This window comes from Vicia villosa, linkage group LG3, assembly GCF_029867415.1.
Source record: "Vicia villosa cultivar HV-30 ecotype Madison, WI linkage group LG3, Vvil1.0, whole genome shotgun sequence".
NCBI classification, from domain to species: domain Eukaryota; kingdom Viridiplantae; phylum Streptophyta; class Magnoliopsida; order Fabales; family Fabaceae; genus Vicia; species Vicia villosa.
The window spans coordinates 1,548,801-1,573,285 of NC_081182.1; the positions used below are offsets into that span (position 1 = coordinate 1,548,801).

Genomic DNA, 24,485 nt, shown 5'->3' on the forward strand with positions numbered 1-24,485 from the left:
ATTTTATCTCACAAAAGTTGCCAAGAGACGACAACCATTTTAGAGGGAGCATAACTTATCCAAATTAATATAAAAATCATTTTCGCTCTATGAGAAAAAAAACTAGTGGGGAAACTCCTCTCCACGAAGGCATGATAAGCCGAGGGTACCAAAAATACTTCATCCTTAAAAAACCTTCGCCACTATTGTAAAATATGAAGTTTTTCTCTTATTGGGTCTGCTTTGTATTGGGTTTATGCTAACCTTATATAGCCGTTACACTATATTTGTATAGGGATAGGATCAAATGACACCAAGGTGTCAAAATTTAATTTGACATCAAATCTCAACCGTTAAAATAATAGATCAAACGGTCGTATTAAATGAAATAAAATATAAAAAATATATATAGCCTATTTTCCCCCTAAAAAATAGGTTATTTATATGACTGTTTGATTGAATACAATTAACAGTTGAGATTTGGTGTCAAATTAAACTTTGACACCTTAGTGTCATTTGATCTTATCTCGTTTGTATATATATTCTCAACATTACTTGATAATGCAATATACAGATTTTATTCCCTTTATGTCTTTTGTAACATGTGAAAAATTCCTATTTAAGAAATCCAATATGGTTTCAAACTCCTAAAATTATCACTAACTAAAGATGAAGATGATTCCTAAATAATAAAAATTAGGTTGACAACCATATCTCTTGTTCATAAACAAAAAGAGATTCCTTTCATCTTAGATCCCAAACTAAAATCTCGTCCTCCTACAATCTAACGTTGGTTAGAAATAGTAAAAATTCTAAGGAATATTTCTTTAAGGGATGTGAACCTAACCCAAGAGTCAACCAGAAACAAATGTGATTATTTACACTTTTCACAAACCAATAACAAGAATCATCCACTTTAGAATCAAGAAGAGAGACACTAGTGTTCTTCAATATATAAACAATATTCTTCACACTTATCTCTACTATTTGCAATAAATATTATACATATGCAATTCTAATAGACAAAGTCAAATTTATAATTTAACACTGCCTACATGAATTTGAGAAAGAGAGAAAATTATGTCTTATTGATTTTAGTAACTAATATTTGCATGCAACTAGGTTATATATATAATCTATATTGCATATGTGACCAAGTTGAAATTACTAATTAAAGTACTTTTTATTTTCCAATAACAATTAGCCAAGTCTCCCCACGTGATTACTAACTACAAATCATCCATTTTCTATAATCATACAAATTAACACGTAATTAAAGAACCTATCTAAAAAATAATATGAAAAAAAAAAAGGAATTCAGACAAAAGAGACCCCACGTGTAGTATCATAATAAGCATAATCATAAAGTTTGTAATAAATCTCAAAAAGCAAGGGTCTTTCTTTATGAAGTATATGATATAGACTGAATAGAGATACGAACATGTCCACATTCATTCTTTCTTCATGTGTATAAAAACCAAGCATGGCACTACCAAATTATTGGAATATCAAACTTCCACTGAGGTTGCTTAAGATAAGGATAGTATCTAGTTGATCTCACGTAGAGATTATGGAATGGAAGAAGTGTTATTTGGATGTAATATTGGTTCCATTGGCAATTCTAATGAGCATTGGTTACCATGTTTGGTTGTGGTATAATGTTCGAACTCATCCTCATACAACTATCATTGCTATCAATGCTAATGGTAGAAGGAATTGGGTTGCTGCTATGATGAAGGTATGTACCTACCTACCTACACACATATAGCTTGTTTTAGTAATTTAAAAAAAGAATTATTTTATGTTTGTTTATTATGATAAAAATCTTTTTTTTTTTTAAATCAATTATAAAAAATGATTTTATTCTGAAACATCTTCTTATTTGAAACAATTTTATATATTTTTTCAGATGTAAGAAACAGATGAAAATTTTCAAAAGTGATTATTTTATTTAAGAAAATTTATTTTTCATTTATTTTAATTTTAAGATGTACTATGTTTTATATTAAGACTGAGATCAATGCTAATCCGCATTTATTAAAAATAATTAATAATTTCTATTGACATGATAATATATTGAAATACAACGGAAAGATAGATAAATTAATATGTATTAATTGAATTAGATAGATAGATTTTAATTTCTGTCAGTAATATTTTTCTCTACTTTTTATAATTTAGACGAGGCATAACTAACATGTCTTGAAAAATAATGAAAATATATTGAAATAGAAAATTTTGCTATAATTAATTATTTTACTTACATTTTGTCTATTAAATCTTAGAAATGCTTATTTTAATATATTTTATGATTTAGACAATATGGATGTTTAAATTCAAATTGATTGACTAAAAATTTATAAGTCAGTTAAAAAAATTAAAAATCACCTAAAATTAAATATTATTAAATAAATTTGAATTTCCTTTAATAAAAAATAGTTCGGATCAAGTCGAGTTTTAGATTAATTTTTCAAAAATAAATTAAACTGGACCAAACTATACACATATATAAAAAAATACAATATTATTTTGGTGATAAAGAAATAAAAATATTGTTTCACAAATATAAAAGAAGAAATATTTGATATTCTAAGATTTTGTTGGTACTAAAACCCTTAGAAAACTAATTCAAAAAAATTAATTTGATATGGAAAAATATTATATTAAATAATTGGATGTTGAATATCATATCTAATAAATGATTCACATGCCGAATTTAAACCTAAAATTGTAGGAATGGAATAAGTATACATGTGAGTATATGCTAGTATAGATGCTTCACACCTATTAGGAGTGTGAACAAACAATTTATTTAGGTAAGTTTGTAGCACCCTTAACTTTTATATTGCAAAATTAACATAATTAGTTTATTAAATAATTGGATGTTGAATATCATATCTAAAAATGATTCACCAGCAGAATTTAAACCTAAAATTGTAGGAATGGAATTAGTATAGATTCTCCGCACACTACTTTCGCATTACGTGGTCCATTAGAAGTGTGAACAAACAATTTATTTAGGTAACTTTAATACAAATCTATGAAATCTGATCATGTACGAAAAACATAATCTATCATATCATATCCCCAACAGGAATTTTCCAAATCACGAGTTGTGGTGGTCGACCAAATGGACCTACTCATATTCCATCAACCTTACCTCTCCGACTCGCCTCGTAGGAGTGCAACTTGAATTAGCAAAGTGGATTATAAACATCCACAAAAATGTATAGAATGGGTTCATGATTAGATATTAGACACAAGAACAAATCAACCATTAAGTGAGGGTACGTGCCCTCCACATAGTAACAACTAGCTTTATCTATTAAGAGTATGTTTGTTTCACTTTTTTAAAATAATTTTTATAGTATTTTAAAGAGATTTTTCATAAAATTTTAAATATAAATTTATTTGGAATAGTTATTCTTAAAATTTTATTTTAAATATTTTATCATTTTATTAAAAAAATTGAATATCAAAATTTTAAAAAATCACTTATAATATATTATTATAATTGTGTTTGAATAATATTTTTTATTACATATAATATATTTTTTAATAGTAACTAAAATGTATATCATATATAAAATTATTTATTTATTCATAATTGTAATATATATATATATATATATATATATATATATATATATATATATATATATATATATATATATATATATTATGTAATATGTTTCAAAAATATAATATAGTAAAATAATATTATCTTATTAATTATCATGTCTCTATTTTATTCCAACCATAAAAAAGTTATGTTTTTTCACTCTCGATTTTTAATTTTGTATCTTATTAGATAAAGAAGAGAATATAAACGTATTTTAGTTAATTAATTTAATAATATTTATTCTCTTCATTTTGATATACAACATATACCATGATTTGTTTTGACAAAACATGTTTAAAAATAGAGAAAAAGGTTCATACACTTTACACTGTCAACCAATCACAACCTTGTATTAGAATAAATAACACTTTAAATTAAAAATTCTTTTAATAACAAGACACTTTGTTAGTTTTCTATTGGATGACAGTGTAAAATGATTTTACACTATCAGTGCATATAAATTAAACTCTTAAAAATAATGAAGATATAAGTTCACTATTCAATTATTTTAATATATGAAATCATGTATATAGAAGAATTATAAATTATTTCATCGTAAAAAAATACTAATGTAATAACACAAAGTATTGATAAATATTTTGACAGGACAATGAGAAGAAAAACATCCTGGCTGTTCAAACACTAAGGAACACACTAATGGGCTCAACCCTAATGGCCACAACCTCCATTCTTCTCTGTTCAGGCTTAGCAGCAATCATAAGCAGCACCTACAGTGTCAAAAAGCCACTCAACGACACAGTCTATGGAGCACATGGAGAGTTCATGGAAGCACTTAAATACGTGACACTTCTAACAATTTTCCTATTCTCATTCTTCTGTCACTCTCTATCCATAAGGTTCATAAACCAAGTGAATATCCTAATCAACACGCCACAGGATCCAATGTCTTTGGCGACACCGTCTTATGTTAGTGAGATGTTGGAGAAAGGTTTTATGCTAAACACGGTTGGAAACAGGTTGTTCTATTCGGCACTTCCTATGTTGTTGTGGATTTTTGGACCTGTTTTGGTGTTCCTGTGTTCTCTTACTATGGTTCCTTTGCTTTATAACCTTGACTTTGTGGTTACTAAGGGGAAGATGGATCCAAATGAGAATAGGGATTTTGTTTGAGGTTATGAATGTGTTTTATTTAACTTTTGAGTAATAATTGAAGTTGGTCTTTATTTCAATGATTAGAAACTTTGGTGTATGTATGTGATGTTCTCAGTGTAAGCATGTAACAGTATTTTAGATGAGAAATTTACTGTGTTCAATAACTTGGGTTGCACTATGATAGTATTTGATATGCTATCTATCTAACATGTATTATTAATAGAGCCACCTAAGTTCTATGTGTAAGGTAAATAGGACACTGATAAAAAAAATAGCGGATGAATTTATTTTGGATAATTTATAAATTAAATGATAGCAGATAAACTCTCTCATTGAATTTATTTTGGATAATTTATAAATTAAATGATAGCAGATAAACTCTCTCATTAAATTTACTTTTGAAATTAATTTTTATCAGAAGAGTTTTGATCGATGAATCCAATATTCAAAGAAGTGAGCTTCCATTGATAGGGCTACTCCAACCCGTTTAGAGGCCTAAAATAAATTTTAAAGTGAGACCTTTAAAATATAATTTAAAGTGAGACTTTTAAAATGTATTTTAAAATATTAATTTTGTGGTTGCTAAGAGTTGAACTCAAGACCAAAAGAAAAAGAAGCCTATATTTTACCAACTCAACTACAATAATATATGTAACTCAAGTATCATAATATATTTTTTATAACTAAATTAAAAAAATTAAAAAAATTTGAGGCCTTTTTTAAGCCCAATTTTTGAAAATTTCTTTAGCCACCTCCCTATGGGGGTCACCCCCAGCGAAAATCCCAAAATACCCCTACTTCGGAAATGAACTTCCGAAGCGCTTTTTTTTTAAAAAAAATTTCCATAATTCGGAAGTTCATCTCCGAAAACACCTCATGGGGGGTGTCTTCGGAGATGAACTTCCGAAAACACCTCATGGGTGAATTCGGAAGTTTATTTCCGAATTATGCAGAAACTGTGTTTTTTTTTTTATGTTATTTCTTAAACAGTCTCGCATTTTAATTAAACGCAAACGCCAAATAAAATAAGCAACAGATAAACAGAAAATACTAATACGATAAATAAAATCCAAATAATATATACAAGCCGAACCAAATAGTAATAGTGTGCGCAATATACAATCCGAAAACAAAAAATAAATAAACCCGACCACTACTGGGTGTGCCTAACCCTCTCACCCTGAGCCCTCCTCTGCCGCCTGTACCCCGCCGCACGGCCCGCATCAGTGACGATCGCCTCCATCACGGCGACTGCATCTGGACCGCCCTGAAGAACGACACCCCGATCCAAGGCGTCCCGCCCAAGCATCTCTATCCGCTGGCAGATCGGCAGGAGATCAATGGCGTGGTCATCCTCGGCCTGCTGGTTCTCCAGGATCTCCTCATGTGCTGGCCTAGGAGCGCCGGGAACGTCGGGTCTCAGTAGAGGATGGGACACCCGATAGAACCATGTGACGTACCCCTCCTCACTGTGCCAGTCTTGTGTGACCCGAGTGAGACGGTACTCCTGCGGTACCACATGATGCTGTCAGTCCTCCCATATGGCAGTGAGCTGCACTCGGGTCACTGTGTCGGGAGCTGCCTCAAAGGGTGACCTGGGTATCCGCTGCACGAATCCGAACTGACGCATGCACCGCTCAGGGAGATACCGGACCATGATGCCGGTCCCGCATGCCAACCAGCCTGAATATAGAGCAATGCCGTCAAAGGGGACAATCTGAGCGTAGTCGACGAACGGCCTCCAGGTGACGTCGTCGTGCATCGTGCGGTCCAAGTACAGACGGTATGGTCCCACCGCATCGTTCCCCCTCTGGAGAGCGTATCTGGCGGCCCTGGGCATGACGTCCACGTACGCAGGATCGATGTGAAAGCCGTGGATGCGGGAGAAGTAGGAGATGATCCAGCTCTGAAACAGAAACACGATAATGTATTAAAAATAAATACGAAACATAAATAAATAAATAAATACGATAATGTATTAAAATAAAACGTACCGTAAGCAGTGTGCAGGATCCGACCAACTGCCTCATCCTCCAGTTGGAGGCCTCATTCAGCTTCTGGTAGAGATATGCCAGAGTAGCTGCCCCCCAGTTCCACTGGTGAACGGTATCCAGGTCCATGAAGTAGCGGAGGTAGGTCACGTCGACGTACCTGGCACTCTTATCCACAAAGCATGCAGCGCCTACCACATGCATGTACCAGCACCGAAGAGCGCAGCCGCGGTGATACTCTGTGAACAGCTCGTTACCCACACCCTCAGCCTCGGCAGCCGCGTCCAGGTGGTGCTCAAAATAAGTGCTCAGTGTGGTGAACCGGACATGAGGCCCAGAAGTCGTGGCACACTCATAGTGAGCAACCTCGTGCTCCATGCCCAAGTAGAGCATCATCCACTCAATGGCCTCCACCCTCTGGATCTTGGAGTGGGTCAACAGCGGCCCCTTAATCGGCAGGTGGAGAAGACACTGCACGTCGTGCAAGGTGATCGTCATCTCCCCAACCGGCAAGTGGAAAGAGGACGTCTCCTTGTGCCAGCGCTCCACAAATGCCCCCTGCATGCCGGTGCTGATCGTGGTGTACCCCGTCATGCAGAGCCCGCTGAGCCCTGAACCTCGCACATGGTCGTTAAACCACTCATCTGCTGGTTTAAACAGACCGAAAATCTTGCGGGCGTGGTTGACCATTTTCAGCGGCTCTCTCTCCTGTTACCAAAAAAAAAACAAATAAGCGACATATATTAAATAAGCGGACATATATTAAATAAGCGACAAATAAACGGTTAGATTATAAAAAATGGTGACAAATAAACGGTTAAATTAAAAAAATACCTCTCCCTCCCAGATCCGCCGAGCGACGTGATCGTGGTAGTGAATCAGCACGGAAGTGTCAAAGGGCCCTCCCGGATAGCCATCCTCCTGCTCATCCTCCTCCCCGGCTGGAGGGTCAACATCCGGTACACCCTCCGGCTCGTGGTATGGCACTGGCACCTCCTCCTCCTCCTCCTCCTCTCGCTGGCGGGAAGAAGATACCCGAGCCAGCCGACTCCTAGATCCTGAAGCAGATGTACCCTCTCCCACGTCCACGGGAACTCGCACACGGCGTCCCCGACCCTGCCCCCGTTCCTGGGTCGACGCCAGCTGCGCCGCCGCCCGCTCGCGTCTAGCCGACGCAGTCTGAGACTCTCTCCCCTGTCTGATGCGTGTTGGTTGGTTGCCTGACATGTTCCTGTAAACAATTGAAATCGATTAATATGCGAGACAAAAGAAGAAACAAAAATAATTGAAATTCTGATACAGTTCGGAAGTTCATTTCCGAAAACTGGGATGGAGGTGTTTTCGGAAATGAACTTCCGAAACACCCCTGCGATGGAGTTTTCTGCAACTCCCATGGCAGACCCCAAAACCAAACATCAAACCTATGTCTACACATTCTAAACATCCTAAATATCAGTATAAACCTAACCTAATACATTTTTTGCTATTTGTAAACACCCTAATATACATTTTAATCATAGATCTTAAAATCAAAATGCTTACCGATTGAATGGATTTGAGGACTTTTGAATGTAATAGAGCAAGTAGTTGGAGCCTTTGAGGTAGCTTGGAACTGGTTTGCACAAAAATCTCTTGGGGTGTGAGTTTGGAAGAAGATTAGGGTAAATGATTAGGGGGAGGGGGCTGTTTTGCTTAATCTGCAAAACGCGCAGTATTTCGGAAATGAACTTCCGAAATGGTGTTTTCGGAAGTGCATTTCCGAAATAAGTCAATTTTTTTAAAAAAAAAGGCGCTTTCGGAGATGCATCTCCGAAAACACCTTTTTCTTGCATTTCGGAAGTTCATTTCCGAAGTCAGGGGTATTCTGGATTTTTCACCAGAGGTGAGCTAGAAGGTTGGGAGGTGGCCAAAGAAATTCTCCAATTTTTTTAGGCCTAAAGCCCTAGCTTGGGTAGTTTGGCCCTTGGGCCGGCCCTGTCCATTGAATATGATATGGTCACTGAGGTGACTGAAGAGGATGATGGACTTGCTAAAGAATCAACAAACCATAAGCCTTTGTGTTACTACATCATAAATTATGGTTCTTTAGATGAATACAAGGTCGTGTTTGAAAGGTTTGATTTAGGAATGAAACAACACCTGAAGTCCCTTTGCATATGGGCTAAGGTTGAGAATGTGGAGATTAATAAATTCTTAGTGGCTGGAGGGGCGACAATTAACCTAATGCCAATATCCTTAATAAGGAAGATTGGAAAATATGACACTGACTTTAAACCTCATGACATGGTTTTATCCAACTCTTTAGGAGTCATACATGTGGATGTTGTTCTAGGAACCACTACCATGCCAACCCAATTAATGTGTGATCCAAGAAAGAATGAGTCTTCATTAACTCCTAAAATATAGGTGGTCAATAACTCCCTGGAATAAGAAGGGATCAGTTAACTCCAGTAGGAGTGACTCAAATCCTAAGTCCTAAAGACCTCTATAAATATATCTCTTCTCAAGGAGATGAGACAGACCCTAAGAAATACACAATCTTAACACCCTAAAGAGCACAACCTTATTAACATTTTAAAACATGACCATCGTGAGTGTACACTTGCTATCAAGCATCACTGGTCATCAGTAGAGCCTTTGACCTCACATGATCATGTCTCATAAATAACTTCAAAACACCACCGTATATGGCTTCTGCCACTGTGGGTAAGCCCTCATCATCAAAACGTGTTATAAACATACTAAGGGCTCTGAGTCTCCCTGTTCTTGCAGGGGGTGTACTTTTTCACTAGTACATTACGTAACCATAGTATTTCAGTTGTTGCATGATACTCTGCCTCACTCGAGGATTTTGAAATTGCATTCCCAAGTTTCACCAAATATCTTAATACAAATATTATAGTAATAGGACATGACACCCTATTCGAGTCGCAGTAACCAACTCATTTTAAATCATTATCCTTGGGTAGGATTATGCCTTGACCGAGAGAAGATTTCACGCATCTCAAGACTCTCATGGCTGCATCACAAAAATATTGAAATGGGATTTGCATAAATTGGCTTATAATATTAAATGAATAGGTGGTCTTGTAATTGTGAGGTAAATAAGGTGTTCCACTAATCTTTGATATCTTGATAGTTCTAAAAAATGTTGTTTGTTAGCTACAGTTTAGTTTGTGATTTTGTTCCATTGGAAAAGGAGATGGCTTACAACCAAGCATGCCAAAGTCCTAAGTATATTTACTTTGACAAATGAATAATCTTAAAATTCTTGAGCCAATTCTAAACTAATAAAATACCCCAAATCTCCTAGATCCTTCATTTACTAAGATATTGTTTGAATTTGATAAGAGCAGTTGATTTACTGTTAGCTATGACCAAATTAACCACATGAATTAATACTGCAATAAAATTGGATTCACACTCATAGCTAAAAAGGCTATTATATGCTTGGCTTTCTTTAAAACCATAATTGAGCAAGGACATGAAAAGTTTAAAGTACCAATTCCTAGAAGCTTGTTTTATACCATAAAGGGGCTTCTTTAGGCGACAAACCATGCTTTTATTAGGAACTTTGTATCCTTTAGATGGACTCATTTACACTTCTTCACTGAGTTCTTCATGTAAGAATGTGTTTCTAATGTTCATTTGATGAAGCTTTCACCCTTTTGCTAATGCAATAGTTAGTAAACACCTAAATGCAACCATTTTTGCTACATGAGCAAATGTCTCGTTAAAGTCTTCACCTTCTACTCGTGTGAATCCTTTTGATTTTAATCGAGATTTGTATTTCTCAATCTCTCATGTAGCTTTATACTTAATCTTATATACCTATTTGCAACTTACCAAATTTCTCCTTAAAGGTAAATGAGTTTATTCCCAAGTTTCATTATCTTCCAAGGCTTTAAGTTATTATGTGGCTCATGTCGTATTTTACTTCTTGTGGATATGCTTTTAGAACTTCATTATTGGTGATGGTTTCAAGGTATGCTTGATGTTTTGGATAAAATCGATCATAACTTAAATTTTTTGAAATAAGATAACTCATACATGAAAAGGAATTGCTCTTTGATAAAGTGCGTTTGGGGTTTATAGCATATCAATAATGATCCATCAAACAAACATAAGGCTGTCTATTTCTAGGAGGTAATTATAACCCCCCTCAATTTTGACTTCCGCTTCACTTTCTAAACCTCTTTCTCGCAAAATCCTCTTCTTCAATTATGTTAGTTCATGGTTCAACGGATCCTTTTCTATTTCATAAATGTGTATCTCTTCATCATTGTAATTTGAATGGATTTCATTATTGTGGAAAACATTATGTTCTTCTTAAAGACTGAGAGTATGGATTAACTCTTCCTCCACTGAAGGATCTTCAGTTTCTCCTTGATCAAATAAATATGTTGATTCTTCTACTTGATTTTGATATGTATGTAGTTTTGTACGATTCTCAATACTTGGTTGTATCATATTGTCTCAAGGCATATGGAAATATATGTTAATGAAATACAACATCCCTTAATGTGGTATATGTAAGTGTATGTGTGTGTGTTTTTTGATTATATATTCTCCATCCTTTTTGTATTTGAGGATAACCATCAAATATGCATTTTCCTACTCTTTCTCTAAATTTTTCAGGTTTCTTTGATGGACTTTTCATGCAACACAAGCATCCAAAGACTCTAAAGTGTTCATAATTAGGTTCTTTCTCGAAAAACATGTCATATTTTCTTTCCTTTATTGACTATAATGGGAGTTATATCCATGAGATGTGTTGATACAGTTTATGTGAACTTGTTGTTCTTCTTCTCTTTGAGTTAATTCTTCGGCGGCGCCACAATTCTATTTGGGTAAGGGTTGTAATTTACTCAACTCATCAACAAGACTCTTGAATTGTGTGTAGTAATTTGCTACCGTTGTGTTTGATTGTTTATGCATCAAACATAAATTTCTCCATAACAGGTGAATTGTGGTGTTTTGGCTTGAAAGCGCTCTTCAAGATTGATCCACACATCTCGAGTTGTTGAAGCATGTGAGATGGTATTGTGTAGATTTTATTTTATCACATTGATCAACAACATTATCACCATTAAATCTGTTTTTTTCCCAGTCATGGTATTCTTTAGATTTAGTTGATGATTCCATCAATAAAACATAGTTTGTCTTTGCATGTAAGGTTGTCTTAATCGATCTTGCCCACATGTGGTAATTTTCTCCACAAAGTAGTTTATTAACACGAGTGAATTTCCAGAATTATTAGACTTGCTTAGATGATATGCCTATGTATTCTTTGTTTCGGGTTTGGAGGTATTTTCTTCTCCAATTTCTCTTTCAAATTAGAATTGTGCTCTAATATCATGGAAAAAAAAGTAAATAAAATGCTTTCAATATTAAGAGTTTATGCAAATTTAATTGGTGCATATTTTTATATAAACTACAAAGATGTTAAATTATTCATAATAAAACTCTATATACGTAACAAAGTCTATGTAAGACTTTGATCGCATCAAATTTTTTAATGTGATTGAATATTTTAATTTTCCAATTTTATCGGCTCCACTTATCTAATTTATTACAATTTTATCTTCTTCTATTTAATCTTTTTATAATAGATATTTTAGATTTAAAAAGTTAATGTATTTGATTTATTACAGGTAAGAAAGAAGTAAACAAAGTGTTTTTAACTCATATTTTTATTTAAAGATGAGAAACATTGTCTTTTTAATATTTTCTTCAATATTCAATGTGCTTCACCCAACAAAAAAAATCTTAGAGACTGTTAAAAATAGTGTCGCCAGCATTTTACTTATTTAAATTCATTTATCTCTCTCTCTCTTTTTTTTTTATTTTTATTTCCATTATTTAATTTTTTTTAATATAAAAAAAGAAAAGGTTTTCATTTTGCAGTCCGAATTTTCAGGTCGCTCTTCCAACATTTGCCTAACGCCATCCCCAAACGCAAAATGACAACCTCTTTCCCTCGCTTGCTCTCCACCGCATCCAACCCTACTCTCCTCCGCACCGGATCCGAACACCTAACTCGTTCCGTCTCCAACTCAGTGACTCGTCTCCTCTTCTCCTCCTCGTCTCAGCCCCATACCAACACCACCGTTAGGGATCAACCACAGACACCGGCGCCAGAATCTCTCAAACAAAGCCAAAAGGAACAAGAAGAAGAAGAAGACGACAGCGACGAACTTGATCTGAACAAAGAAACGGGCGAGGTCGGTGGACCCAAAGGGCCTGAACCCACAAGGTATGGCGATTGGGAACGCAATGGTCGATGTTCTGATTTTTGATATTTTTCTTCAATTTACCATTACCATTAAATATCATAATATAAGTAATATTTGTGTATTTCTCATTCAATATATGTAACTGAGGTTGGAACAAATCAATTTGTTATTTGTATGATCTCTAGAATAAATTACTGGTTTGTGATTCTTGAAGAATGTTGAACAAATTTGTGATATATTGATATGATTTAGCAAGGTGTTTACACCAGCCACGTATCTACCAACTAAACCACTTATTTACTTGAGGCAGCTTTGCCTGATTAACGATCTTCTCTATTCATTTCAAGCCGTGATTGTGTAAATGCACACAAAAATATATTGGTAGGGTTCAATGTGAGTTGTTTTATAGCTTTTTAGCTTGCAATATGCAAGCATGGAGTGAGATTTCTGTCTCTGATCTGTTTGGGATTTTAGGTTATGAATTACAATTGAGGGTTTAAGATTCATTAGAAATGAGCAAATATTCTAGTAACTTAGGAATTTGAAGGTGTAGCATCTCTATTGTAGGATTATATTTCACGAGCTGGTGTCTTTTTAAGGTGTTTTCTCTTAATGGTTCCTGAAACTATGTTGTTGGTAGTGCGCTATATAGCAGAATATCGTAGCGGTGGTAGGGTTCAGCACAACACTTATGTCCTGCGAGCCACCACCAACAATAGCGGGTGTAGCGCCCAATATTGTGGCCCAGAACTACTATCCCAAAAGCTATTAGGGGTTTTTGGGAAAAATTTCAAGGCATTTTTTCAAACCCTGACATTTTAAAGATTATAAATGCCAATCCAAATCCTTTTAAAAGTAAAATTATGTAATTCATACCCAAAAACACTTGATGACATGGTAAGATATCTCTTTTAGCTTAACCAAGATTTGATCTTGATCATGGGCATGCATCAGAGAATCTAAGGCTGCTGCATGTCCAGGGCCGACATCAAACCAAGGACCTCTGGTTAAGCTGAAAGAGATCTCTTATAATCTCATTCAAGTGTTCTTGGGTTTGGTTCAATTCTATCTATTAAATTATTCACTTATTTATGATCATGTTACATGTCAATTTTTTATATTCAAAACCATAAATTTTTTTAACACAATTGTGCTCCAGTTTCAATCATGTTTCCATTGTGACTCGTTTTCTCAACCTTGTTCTATGCACTTCCAAATAGTCACCTTCCATGTGCCTGTATGTGCAGGTCGCTACAGTAAACGTCACCCTTGACTTCTCATACATAATTTTGTTTATCACTTTGTGTTCTTTGTCGCGGTTGTTTTTTTTTTTTCTTCTAGAAATTTGATGAAATAATGGGAAATTTATGTTTTGGTTGATTTGTTCAAAAGAGCCAAGTCCCAAGTATTGAAATAGAGTGAGTTTTCATGAAGTTTTCTTTGAGGTCTTCAAGCTTGTTGCATAGCACCGAGTTGCACAAGTACATTTTGTTCTTGTTTTTCCACTCCAAGCTACAATGTGCCCTTTTGTCTTAAGAATATTTTGATGCTATGCGTTCATTTATCACTTCTCATCTCCTTCTATTTCTTTCCCATTGATTAATTCAATTTCTGCACACACAAGAAAGAGCACCGCGGCGATGCAAGACACATGAAAGTAAAAAGAATAATGAAGATAGGCAGATAATTGCGACACTTGCTGCGGCGCATGCAAATTGTGAATTCAACAAAATCATATTGTACACTTTAATACAAAAGGTATATCATCAGAAATTGAAGAATGAATAGATGTATGCTTTGCTGTCAATCTTTCACTCTGCTACCAAAGCAGTCTTGTTGATGGAAGTGTGAGCTCTTAGTTGGGAGAGAAATATGGTGAAAAGAATATTAGAATGCAACTACATGACTAAGAGGTTTTTGCTCTTTATGATGAGCTCTTCAAATATGAATGTTCCAACTTTATTACCTCTGCCCAGTTTTGAGAAAATATCATAATATATTTTGCGTATTTAATCTAGATTAATTAGTATGTTTTGCTAATTACTGTGGCTTTTATGTGATTTTGTTGCTAAACCAAGTTTGATACAACTCATCCAGATATTTTGTATTTGAAATCACTTGTGAGCATATATCATTGTTAAATTTTTTGAGAACTTTGTTATTCATTGTAATCTTTTCCGACCGGATCCATACTAAGTTATACTAAAATTATATAAAATTTGCTGGTGTACAAATGACGGATCCATATTCAGTGTGGTGTATATATGATACTATCTGTATTCCAAACCTTTCATTGAGGTCTATTTGTCATTTTTGTCTATAGATTAATTTTATTTTTTTAAGAATTTGATATTAAGGTTTAAAAAAAAGGAAGTTGTTCTGGTTAAAACTGATGTCCATTTTATAAAGCTCAATAAGGAGAGTGTTTCAAACAACAACAAAAGATTCAAATGTCCCGCCAAGGTGGGAAGAGATATGATAATATTTGTTTCCTGAACATGTCTAGGGTTTTAGGAATTCAGATTTTATAAAGCTACTATAAGGCTTAACAAAAATTTTAAATTCAAGTATACCCTATTTTAATTCTAACTATGACTCATTTTCAATTTTCAATTCTCATTAAACATCAAAATATTTTTAGATATTCTGTCATCAAACCAGTCCATGACACAAAACCGCATATTAGAGTTTGCCATTAATTTTATCATTTCATATGTGAACTTCCTTGATCTTTTTTTAAGATAAAAGTTTTCTAACCGATACTTTTAGAGTGTCTTTGAATTTTAAATGAAATAATATTTTTGAGATAATACATTTTTAAAGGAAAATTTAATTCTTATACTAAATGTCATCGTTTTAATAACATATTTAAAATTTTTAAGAAATTTCATACATAATTAAAAATTAAGAATTTAAAATTCTTTCTTTTATCTATTAAATGTAAATTTTTCTGGTAAAGTTTAAAAATGATCAATTTAGTCTATAAATTAAGAAAATTTATATAATGGTATCTTTCATATTTTGAAATTGGTTTCTTAATTTTCAAAATTCATAAAAATAATTCAACAACCAAAATTAAATAATGGAGAATTTTTTACCCTAACTAAAGGAAGAAAAAGAAATTAAAAATTAAAAGCATCCAATTAAAATATTATTTTGAAAGAAAAAATAATTTAATATAGAGTAAAAACCCAATTCAAGTATAAATGAGTATACGATTGATTGACACAAGATGTATAAAAAATTACAACATACAAAATGTATCAAAAATTACATCATAGAAGCCAAATAAATAGAAATAGAAGAAAAAGCTACATGGCCGAAAAAGCTACAGGGCGCGACATCGTCTCTGAGACAATACATTTGCTCTTTCAATTTTGCGTTAGACATAACATGATTGTGAGCGATACTTGATGATATTGACGAATGATTTAAGTTGCGTACAAATGATCAATAGGTTTAAATATTTGACGGGTAGATGAAATTCAATCCTGACGAATGCCCTCCTCTCCAAAGAATGTTTTTTTACATGTTCATATTTTACTTTTTGCACAATTTAATGTTTTAAACCATTCAAAACCAAGCTTATAAACAAAAAGACTATCGAACAACATTCTTTCCCTTGCACTGATCCCTATGAATACGATAAAACCAGAAATGCTTTCAATATTTTGCTTGCTACTTTACCGCAAACAACAGTAAGTGTGATGCTTTCACTGCTTAGATGTTGAAAATGTTGCATGGATTAGACTAACTAGACATGATAGAATTACAAAATTGGTGGTCGACGATGATTCTAAAGTCTTAAAAGATATGGCCAATGGGGATGGCAACAGGGCGGATCGGGGGGCGGGTTTAAGCACACCTAGACCCGCATCCACCACCCAGACTCGCCCCTGCTTCCAAACCCGATCGGCGCTAATATTTGTTTCCTCTGCCCTCACACCGAACAAGAAACAGGTTTTCCCGCACCCGTCCAAATAAAATTTTAATTTTTTTAATAAAAATAAAAGTCAATAATTAAACTAAATAATTGATTATTTTAAAAGTATTTTTTATGTTTGATATTTTTATTTAAATTGTATTTTCAAAAAAAATTCTAATAAACATGATATTACAACATTAAAAAGTGTATATGAGTAATAAAACTATGAAAAATAAATTAAATTTAGTTGGCGGGTGCGGGTGCAGGGCGGGTATTAGCATCACCCACCTTGCACCCATAAATAAAAATTGGGTTTTCCCTGCAACCGCCCCGGTTAAACTGGGTTTTTCCCGCTAATTTTGGGGCAGGGCCTGGCGGAGGCGGGTTTATTTGTCATGCCTAATGGCCAAACAAGAAACTATCGACTAGCATAATTTTTAAACCATAGTATGTAGAATTAGACAAGTGCCTAAAAGGATTGACACACCAAATTCAATTATCACTTATGCAAAGGAAATCAATGTGTAGATTGACTAAATAATTATAATCTTACTTTGAACGATAATTAGTTCTTCATTCTTTTGACTCTCCTAAAAAAATGGTTTAAGGATGATCGTTTTAATTGATGAAAGTAATGAGATCACATTCCTTAGAATTTTTTATTATGTTTTTTTTATGTTTTTTTTTCTATGGGCCATAAGTGAAGAGACATGAACGATGATGTTAGTTGAAGCTAAAATATGTGGAGTTTAAGCTTAAAACAACTAGTTTAATGTTCTGTAAAAATCAAATGGCTGGAGGTTGAAGATGAACATTTGCCGTAGCATTTTTATTTTCTTTTTCTATTTTAATTCTTTTTCTTTTAAAAATTGATTAAAAATAGCTCCCTTAACCTTTTTGACCCCAAATTTTTTCTATAATTTCATAAAAATATTTTCCTACTCATCTATTTTTTTTCTAGATTTTAAAAAAGATTTTAAATATTTTTTTGTTATTTTTCTATTATTTTCTTTTTAATTCATTTTTAACAAATTATTTCTCCATCACTTTCAAATATTTTGAGATCCAACTTTTTAGATCTTGTTTCTCATCATTTTCTTAATTTTTCATAATTTTTTTGTTCATTTATTTGATTATTTATATATGTTTTGAATTTTCCATCTAATTTCCCTTTTAATTCATTTAAGAATCTTTAAAAAAAAAACTTTTATTCTTTTTCTTTTGATTTTAATTGGTTGTTTGCTTCTGACTTTTGGTTTACTTGGTCAATTTTGGTTGATTAAAGTTTCATCTTGTTTAATTGGCTTTTGGATTGATGCTTGCTGAACTTTCATCATTTCAAATATATCTTTAAATGATCATTAGATCATTTTTAGTACTTTGACCTGATGATAAGTTTGTCTCAAGGTGTCATTAAGAAAGTGGGTTGAAGTAATAATCTCATCTCCTTTGCCTTAGTGCTTGATCAATTCTCTCATTATATTTTGTTTTGACTTATGCTACTTGTTTTAGGAGAATAATTTCTATCATTTCTCTAAAACGTATGGTACATAAATTGTTATTGACCGACCTCATATAAGTGTTACTTCTACATAAGTGCACTTATGATTGCTTAACATGACACTAAATTGTCCAGAATAAGTTGATTGGTCATTAATACTATCATTGACATATAATTGTGCTAAAATTTATTTTATGTTCTTTACTTTTGTGCCTTTACTTTAATGTCATTTTATTTTATGCCATTTACATTCATAGCATTTTATATTTCTTGCTCTTTACTTTTATGCCTTTTTGTATCGCCCCTTGGGCTTTTACTTTCTTTTCCATTAAAAGACCAAAAACATCTAAATATGAGAAAATCCTAAAAATAGCTCTTAATAATTTTGTGTGAACTAGATGTTACTATCCCATGCTTATGGACTTTGGACTTTAGACTTAGACTTAGGATGCTTTCCCTTTGTTTAGAGATTCATCTGAAAATTTTATTCATCTAGACCTTGGACTTGCATCTGAGAACCTGTCCCTTATCTTGATAAACACTTGAACTTTTGAACTTGGAATTTCATCTGATGTTTTGAGATCCTAATGTTCATCTGATACACTTGTGGTCTTGGCTTTCATCTGAGGCTTGAGATGCATTTGATCATATTGCTTTACTTGCTTGCTTGTTGCTTCTTGTGGCTAAAGTCCAAAGAAAAAGGAATGCTCATTTTTTATTAATGTCAAATGCTTGCTCCATCTGGTGTTTACTTCACTTGTACACACACAAATGATTTCTCTTTGGCTACCTTACAATGAGACCTTTTATTTCAAGCTTTAATATAATCTCTTCATCTCTTCCCCATTCTTTAATTTTCAAAGCTTCTCTCTTTTTTCAAAATCTTCTTATTTTTAAACTTCAAACCTTTTCTTAATAAACCTTGACTTCGTCAAGTGATCTTCAAATCTTTTTCTTAAATAAATGCTAAAACACTTAAGCAAATTCAAACCCTTTCAAAAAAATAAAAAATACCAACATCATCAAACTTTCTTTTGTGTCTGTGTAAATTTTTTTCTTTTGAAACCTTTTCAGAAAGGAGGAACATTAGTTTAGTTCTTGCAGTGATGCAAACCCTAAGCTCCTAAGAGTTGAGGTTGCAGTTGTTGATATTTTCCACTTCAATGTGAGACATGCTTGTTGATTAAATCCAAGTAAAGCTCTCCATATCAAGATGATGCATACACACTCCCTCATACTTGTGGATGACAAATGGTGTTTTCCACTAGAAAGCGACATAATGTCTTTTCCATTAAAAATAAACAAACAAAGTGTTGTGTTTCTTTATGAGCAAAACTACAAATGCTCTGATTTATCTATTGCATAAAAGGGGTATGTAGGCACAAGATGGGACGTCTTGCCGAACACACAAAAATAAAAATAGTTTTTTTTCCTATCTCATCAATCTTTTTGCAAACTTTAACCCTTTAGCCTAAAAACACAGATTTTCAAAAGGTTCATGTGGAGTACCACAGATGTGGGAGGTGCTAATACATTCCCCTTGCATAACCAACCTCCGTATCCAAATCTTTTTTTGTTGGGTTTTTTCGATATTTTCCCTTTCCTTTGGAAATAATAAAATTCGGTGGAGATTCTTGCTTTGTGAGTTAAGTTAATCAATAACTTAATATTAATTTTTCCACCACGACAATTTTGAAAGTGGAAAGCCTGAATGAAGACATTTACTTGGCTTATGGCACATGAGAGACTTTTAACAAATTATAGGAACCACAAGAGGAATCCAAATTTTTTCGCTGATTTCCATTAGTTTACAGACACTGATGAGACATTGGTTCATGTGTTGTGAGATTTCCCTCATGCAACACAACTTTGTATTAGACTAGTTTCTGATAACAAAATGATTTATTTTTACTATTTTTCTTATAGGGCAGTGAGTCGCTTACAACCTCAGATTGAGTATTGCGAATTTTCACAAACTGCACTGAAGGTCCTTCTTTATAATATTTTGTTGGTACTTTTGGAAGTGGAGAAACAAAACCATTTTTAAACAGGGCTTATAGTGTCCTAAAAACCCAAATAGAAACAATCATGCATTTGATAAAGTAGATCGAGAATGACAATTATGTTTAGGACAAAGTTGGACTGTTTATACTAGAGATCAGACATATTTGTTGGTAACGTTCATATAGAAATTAGATTAAGTACAATTGTGATAACACTTATAAGAGTTTTACTTCCATTGGTGGTTACAGAGGCTTATTCAAAGATTCTTCAAGAATTTGGGTGAGGGGTTATGCGTCGGAAATTGGTATGTATGATGCTTTCAGTGCTTAGATGTTGAACATGTTGCATGGATTGGACTAACTAGACACGAGAGAATTACAAAATTGGTGGTCGACCATAGTTCTAAAGTCTTAATAGATATGGTCAAACAAGATACTATGGATGAACACAATTTCTCAACTTTAGTATGTAGAATTAGAAAAGTGCCTAAAAAGATTGACACACCAAGTTCAATTATACTTGATGCGAAAGAAATCAATGTGTAGATTAACTAAATAATTATAGTCTTACTTTAAATAATAATTAGCTCTTCATTCTTCTGACTCTCCCAAAAAAATATATTGAAGATCATTTTAATTGATTTTTTTTGTGTAAGCAAGATGGAATATATAGGAGAACTAAGGATTCTCAAACCTGTTTACACGAAAGGCGGAAAAAAACAAAAATCCGCCGAAAAGAAATTACAGACTAAATGTAGTTATGAGAGGAAAAACAAAGGGTCTTTCGTAAACTCATAGAAACTATAAATTGGGTGCGTAATTTCTCCGAAAAACGACCACTTCCATAGCAAAGACTTGATATTCCAAACCGTATTATAAACAACACAACCTTCATTGCGGAAGCAAACCCCGTTTCTAGACATCCAAAAAATCCACAAAATAGCAAACCATATCACCCCACATTTTCCTTCCTTAACTTTCTTTTTTTTACAAAAGAGGTACCAATCCATAAAGCTTTGAAAGCACTCTTCTTCCATTCCCCTCACCGGTTTTCCAACCCAAACCGCTATCTCTCTCCAAACCACACCCGCCTCCTTACACTTGAAAAAAGAATGATCACAAGTTTCCGGAATAGTGCCACAAAAAGCACACAAAGAATTCTCTATCGACAAAGAAACGCCCCTACACATCAATAAATCCTTTGTTGGTAGCCTATTAATTAAAAGCCTCCAACCAAAAGCCTTAATTTTGAACGGCACTTGCACCTTCCAAATTAATTCCTTAGCAACGTCAAATCTATTAGGAGGGCCAAACGGATAATTAAAACCGGCCAAAAACTCATAACAAGAAGCAACGAAAAACGAACCTCCCCCCGAACCACTCCATTCAACCTTATCCCTCCCCTCCATATGCACAATTCGGTCCAACAACAAAAGATGGAGCATGCCATGCTCGACCACCACCAAAGAATCGGTGTCATCACCCAAAACTACACCAAAATTCCCCCACTTCCTCATTCCATCAACCCAACCACCCATACTAGCCACCAATACCCTTTTCAAACAAGAAATCGAAAACACCTTGGGAAAAAGCTCCTTTAAACAAAAAATTATCCACCCAAATAGATTCCCAAAACGGAGTGATGAAACCATTTCCAACCACAAACCTACATTTCGACTCTATCGGGTCTTCCGGCGATAAATTACCAATCGAAATCAAATCTTTCCACCACACCGAAGAAGAAGAAGAAGAAAAAGAATTAAAAGAGGAAGACATACCTCCACAAAAGGAATTCATCACCAAGTCGCCATACCGAGCTTTTAAAACATTATACCAAGGCGCTTCTTCCCCTTCTAAGATCCTCCACCGCCATTTATTAAGAAGCGCAAGGTTGAAAACACCAACATCCCTAATACCAATGCCACCTTTAGAGGTCGGAAGACAAACGTTCTTCCAACTAACCCAATGAATCTTCCTTCTCTCATCCAAACCCCCACACCATAAGAAATTATTTTGAATCCTCACAACTTCCTTGGCAACCGAATAAGGCATCTTGTAGAAAGACATAGTGAAAATAGAAAGGGAGCTAAGAATCAATTTCACTAGAGTGATTCTTCCTCCCAAGCTTAAAAAATGGTTTTTCCACCCCGATAATCTCCTCCTCATCTTAGAAATAAGATGAGTCCAAGACTCCTTTTTTCGCGGATTACATCCCACCTTAATGCCTAAAAAAGGAAAGTACTCTCTTCCACCTTGCAAGATAAAACAAAAGAAGCGGCCTCCAAAAAATAAGCGCTTACATTTATACCGATCAACTTACTCTTATGATAGTTAATACCAAGACCCGACACCAACTCGAACGCCTTAAGCACCGCCTTTATCGCCCAAACTTGCCTCCAAGAACAATCCCCCACCAAAAGAGTGTCGTCCGCAAATTGTAAAATGTCTATCTTGCATCTCCCATTAAAATCAAGACCTTTAAATTCTCCAATTTCATACGATTTCCTAACTAGACCCGCTAAACCCTCCGCCACCAACTCAAAAAGAAACAGGGATAACGGGTCACCTTGCCTTAACCCCTTCTTCACTACAAACTCCTTAGTCGGACTACCATTCACCAAAACGAACATAGAACTACGAAAAATCAACAACTCCATCCATTTTTGCCACACACCTCCAAAACCCATCCTAACCAACATATATCTAAGAAAATTCCACGAAACTCTATCGTAAGCCTTTTCAAAGTCAACCTTAAAAAACAAACTAGCCCTTCCTTCTTGTTTCGAGAAATCCACCACCTCATTAGCCACAACACCCCGTCTAAAAGTTGTCTTCCCGGAACAAAAGCGCTTTGACAAGGCGATATAATCAAATTCAAAACCTTCTTCAATCTCCCCGCTAGAATTTTTGAAATAGCCTTATACAAACAACCTACCAAACAAATGGGCCTAAAATCGTCCAAACCCACCGGATTAGAAGATTTAGGAACCAAAGTCAAGAACGAAGAATTAATAGCCTTTGATAACGCCCCGCCCCCATGAAAGTGGTTGAAGAACCTCACAAATTCCTCCTTTAGGAAGAACCAACATCTCTTAATGAACAAAAAGGAAAAACCATCGGGACCCGGACTTTTATCACTCCCACATCCCCAAATAGCTTCCTTGATTTCAATTTCTTCAAAAGGCCTCTCAAGATAAGCGCGATCTTCATTGCTTATACTCTTAAAAGGAATACCATCTAGGTTCAATCTATCCTCCTCTACCTCAATGAATTTCGAAGCAAAGTGATTACGGACCTCCTCCTTTACCTCTTCTACCTTTTCAATCAAACCTCCGGGACTAACAATAGGACCGATGTGGTTCCGTCTTCTTTTCTCTCTAACCACATTATGGAAGTAACGTGAATTAGAGTCCCCATCGTTCATCCACTTAAGCCTAGCCTTTTGAACGAGCATGTTTTCCTTGATCTTAAGATTCAACCACAACCTCTTATTCGCCTCACTCCTTCCACTCAAAGTATCAAGGAAATCCTCCTCCCCCACTTCCTCCAATAACTCATCTCCCTTGTTAACCTCCTTCATGCATTTCTCCAACTCCAAGTCAATATTTCCAAAAATCGTAACGTTCCACCATCTAAGTCTCTCTTTTAACCTTTTCAATTTTTCACATAGCACAAAATCGGCTCTACCCACAACTGTCATCTCCTTCCATTCCGATTCCACAAAAGGAAGAAAAGAAGAAAAAGAGAACCATTCATTATTAAATTTGAACGGTTTGGGTCCCCAATTAGAATTATCCTTCACCAACCAAACCGGACAATGATCCGAAATGTCTCTACACCCAACCAATTGACCAACCAAACCCCATCGATCAACAACCACGTTAGACACCAAAAAATGATCGATTCTACTCATGGATCTCCCGCATCCGCTATACCAAGAAAACTTCTTACCTTTGCAAGGGATATCCACTAAACCAATGTCCTCGATGAACTTACTGAACAACTCCTCGCCACTAGAAAGATCCCCGTCCCTCCTACCTTTCCTCTTTGTGGAATTTTTAATGGAGTTAAAATCTCCACCAATAATCCACTCCCCATCACAATACAAATTCTTC

At 34.5% G+C, this 24,485-nt stretch overlaps 3 protein-coding genes across 3 annotated transcripts; 2 read left to right on the forward strand and 1 right to left on the reverse strand.

Annotated features, from left to right (window-relative positions):
- The first annotated feature begins 1,465 nt into the window (after positions 1 to 1,465).
- Positions 1,466 to 5,032, forward strand: LOC131654733 (uncharacterized). The gene is made up of 2 exons (XM_058924676.1): positions 1,466 to 1,717; positions 4,208 to 5,032. The coding sequence occupies exons 1-2, from the start codon at positions 1,550 to 1,552 to the stop codon at positions 4,730 to 4,732; spliced, it is 693 nt and encodes a 230-aa protein (XP_058780659.1). The 5' UTR covers positions 1,466 to 1,549; the 3' UTR covers positions 4,733 to 5,032.
- A 7,567-nt stretch (positions 5,033 to 12,599) lies between these two features.
- LOC131654735 (uncharacterized) lies at positions 12,600 to 13,209 on the forward strand. Its single transcript, XM_058924677.1, has one exon. It carries the CDS (start codon positions 12,669 to 12,671, stop codon positions 13,002 to 13,004), a length of 336 nt encoding a protein of 111 aa, XP_058780660.1. The 5' UTR covers positions 12,600 to 12,668; the 3' UTR covers positions 13,005 to 13,209.
- A 7,919-nt stretch (positions 13,210 to 21,128) lies between these two features.
- On the reverse strand, positions 21,129 to 21,908 carry LOC131593629 (uncharacterized). The gene has a single exon (XM_058866193.1). The coding sequence runs from the start codon at positions 21,906 to 21,908 to the stop codon at positions 21,129 to 21,131; it is 780 nt and encodes a 259-aa protein (XP_058722176.1).
- Positions 21,909 to 24,485: the final 2,577 nt, after the last annotated feature.

Coding starts and splice junctions, on each gene's coding strand:
- LOC131654733 (XM_058924676.1), top strand. CDS start 1,550: ATGGAATGGAAGAAGTGTTATTTGGATGTAATATTGGTTCCATTGGCA. Junction 1,718..4,207: donor GGGTTGCTGCTATGATGAAG/GTATGTACCTAC, acceptor ATATTTTGACAG/GACAATGAGAAGAAAAACAT.
- LOC131593629 (XM_058866193.1), bottom strand. CDS start 21,908: ATGGGTGGTTGGGTTGATGGAATGAGGAAGTGGGGGAATTTTGGTGTA.
- LOC131654735 (XM_058924677.1), top strand. CDS start 12,669: ATGACAACCTCTTTCCCTCGCTTGCTCTCCACCGCATCCAACCCTACT.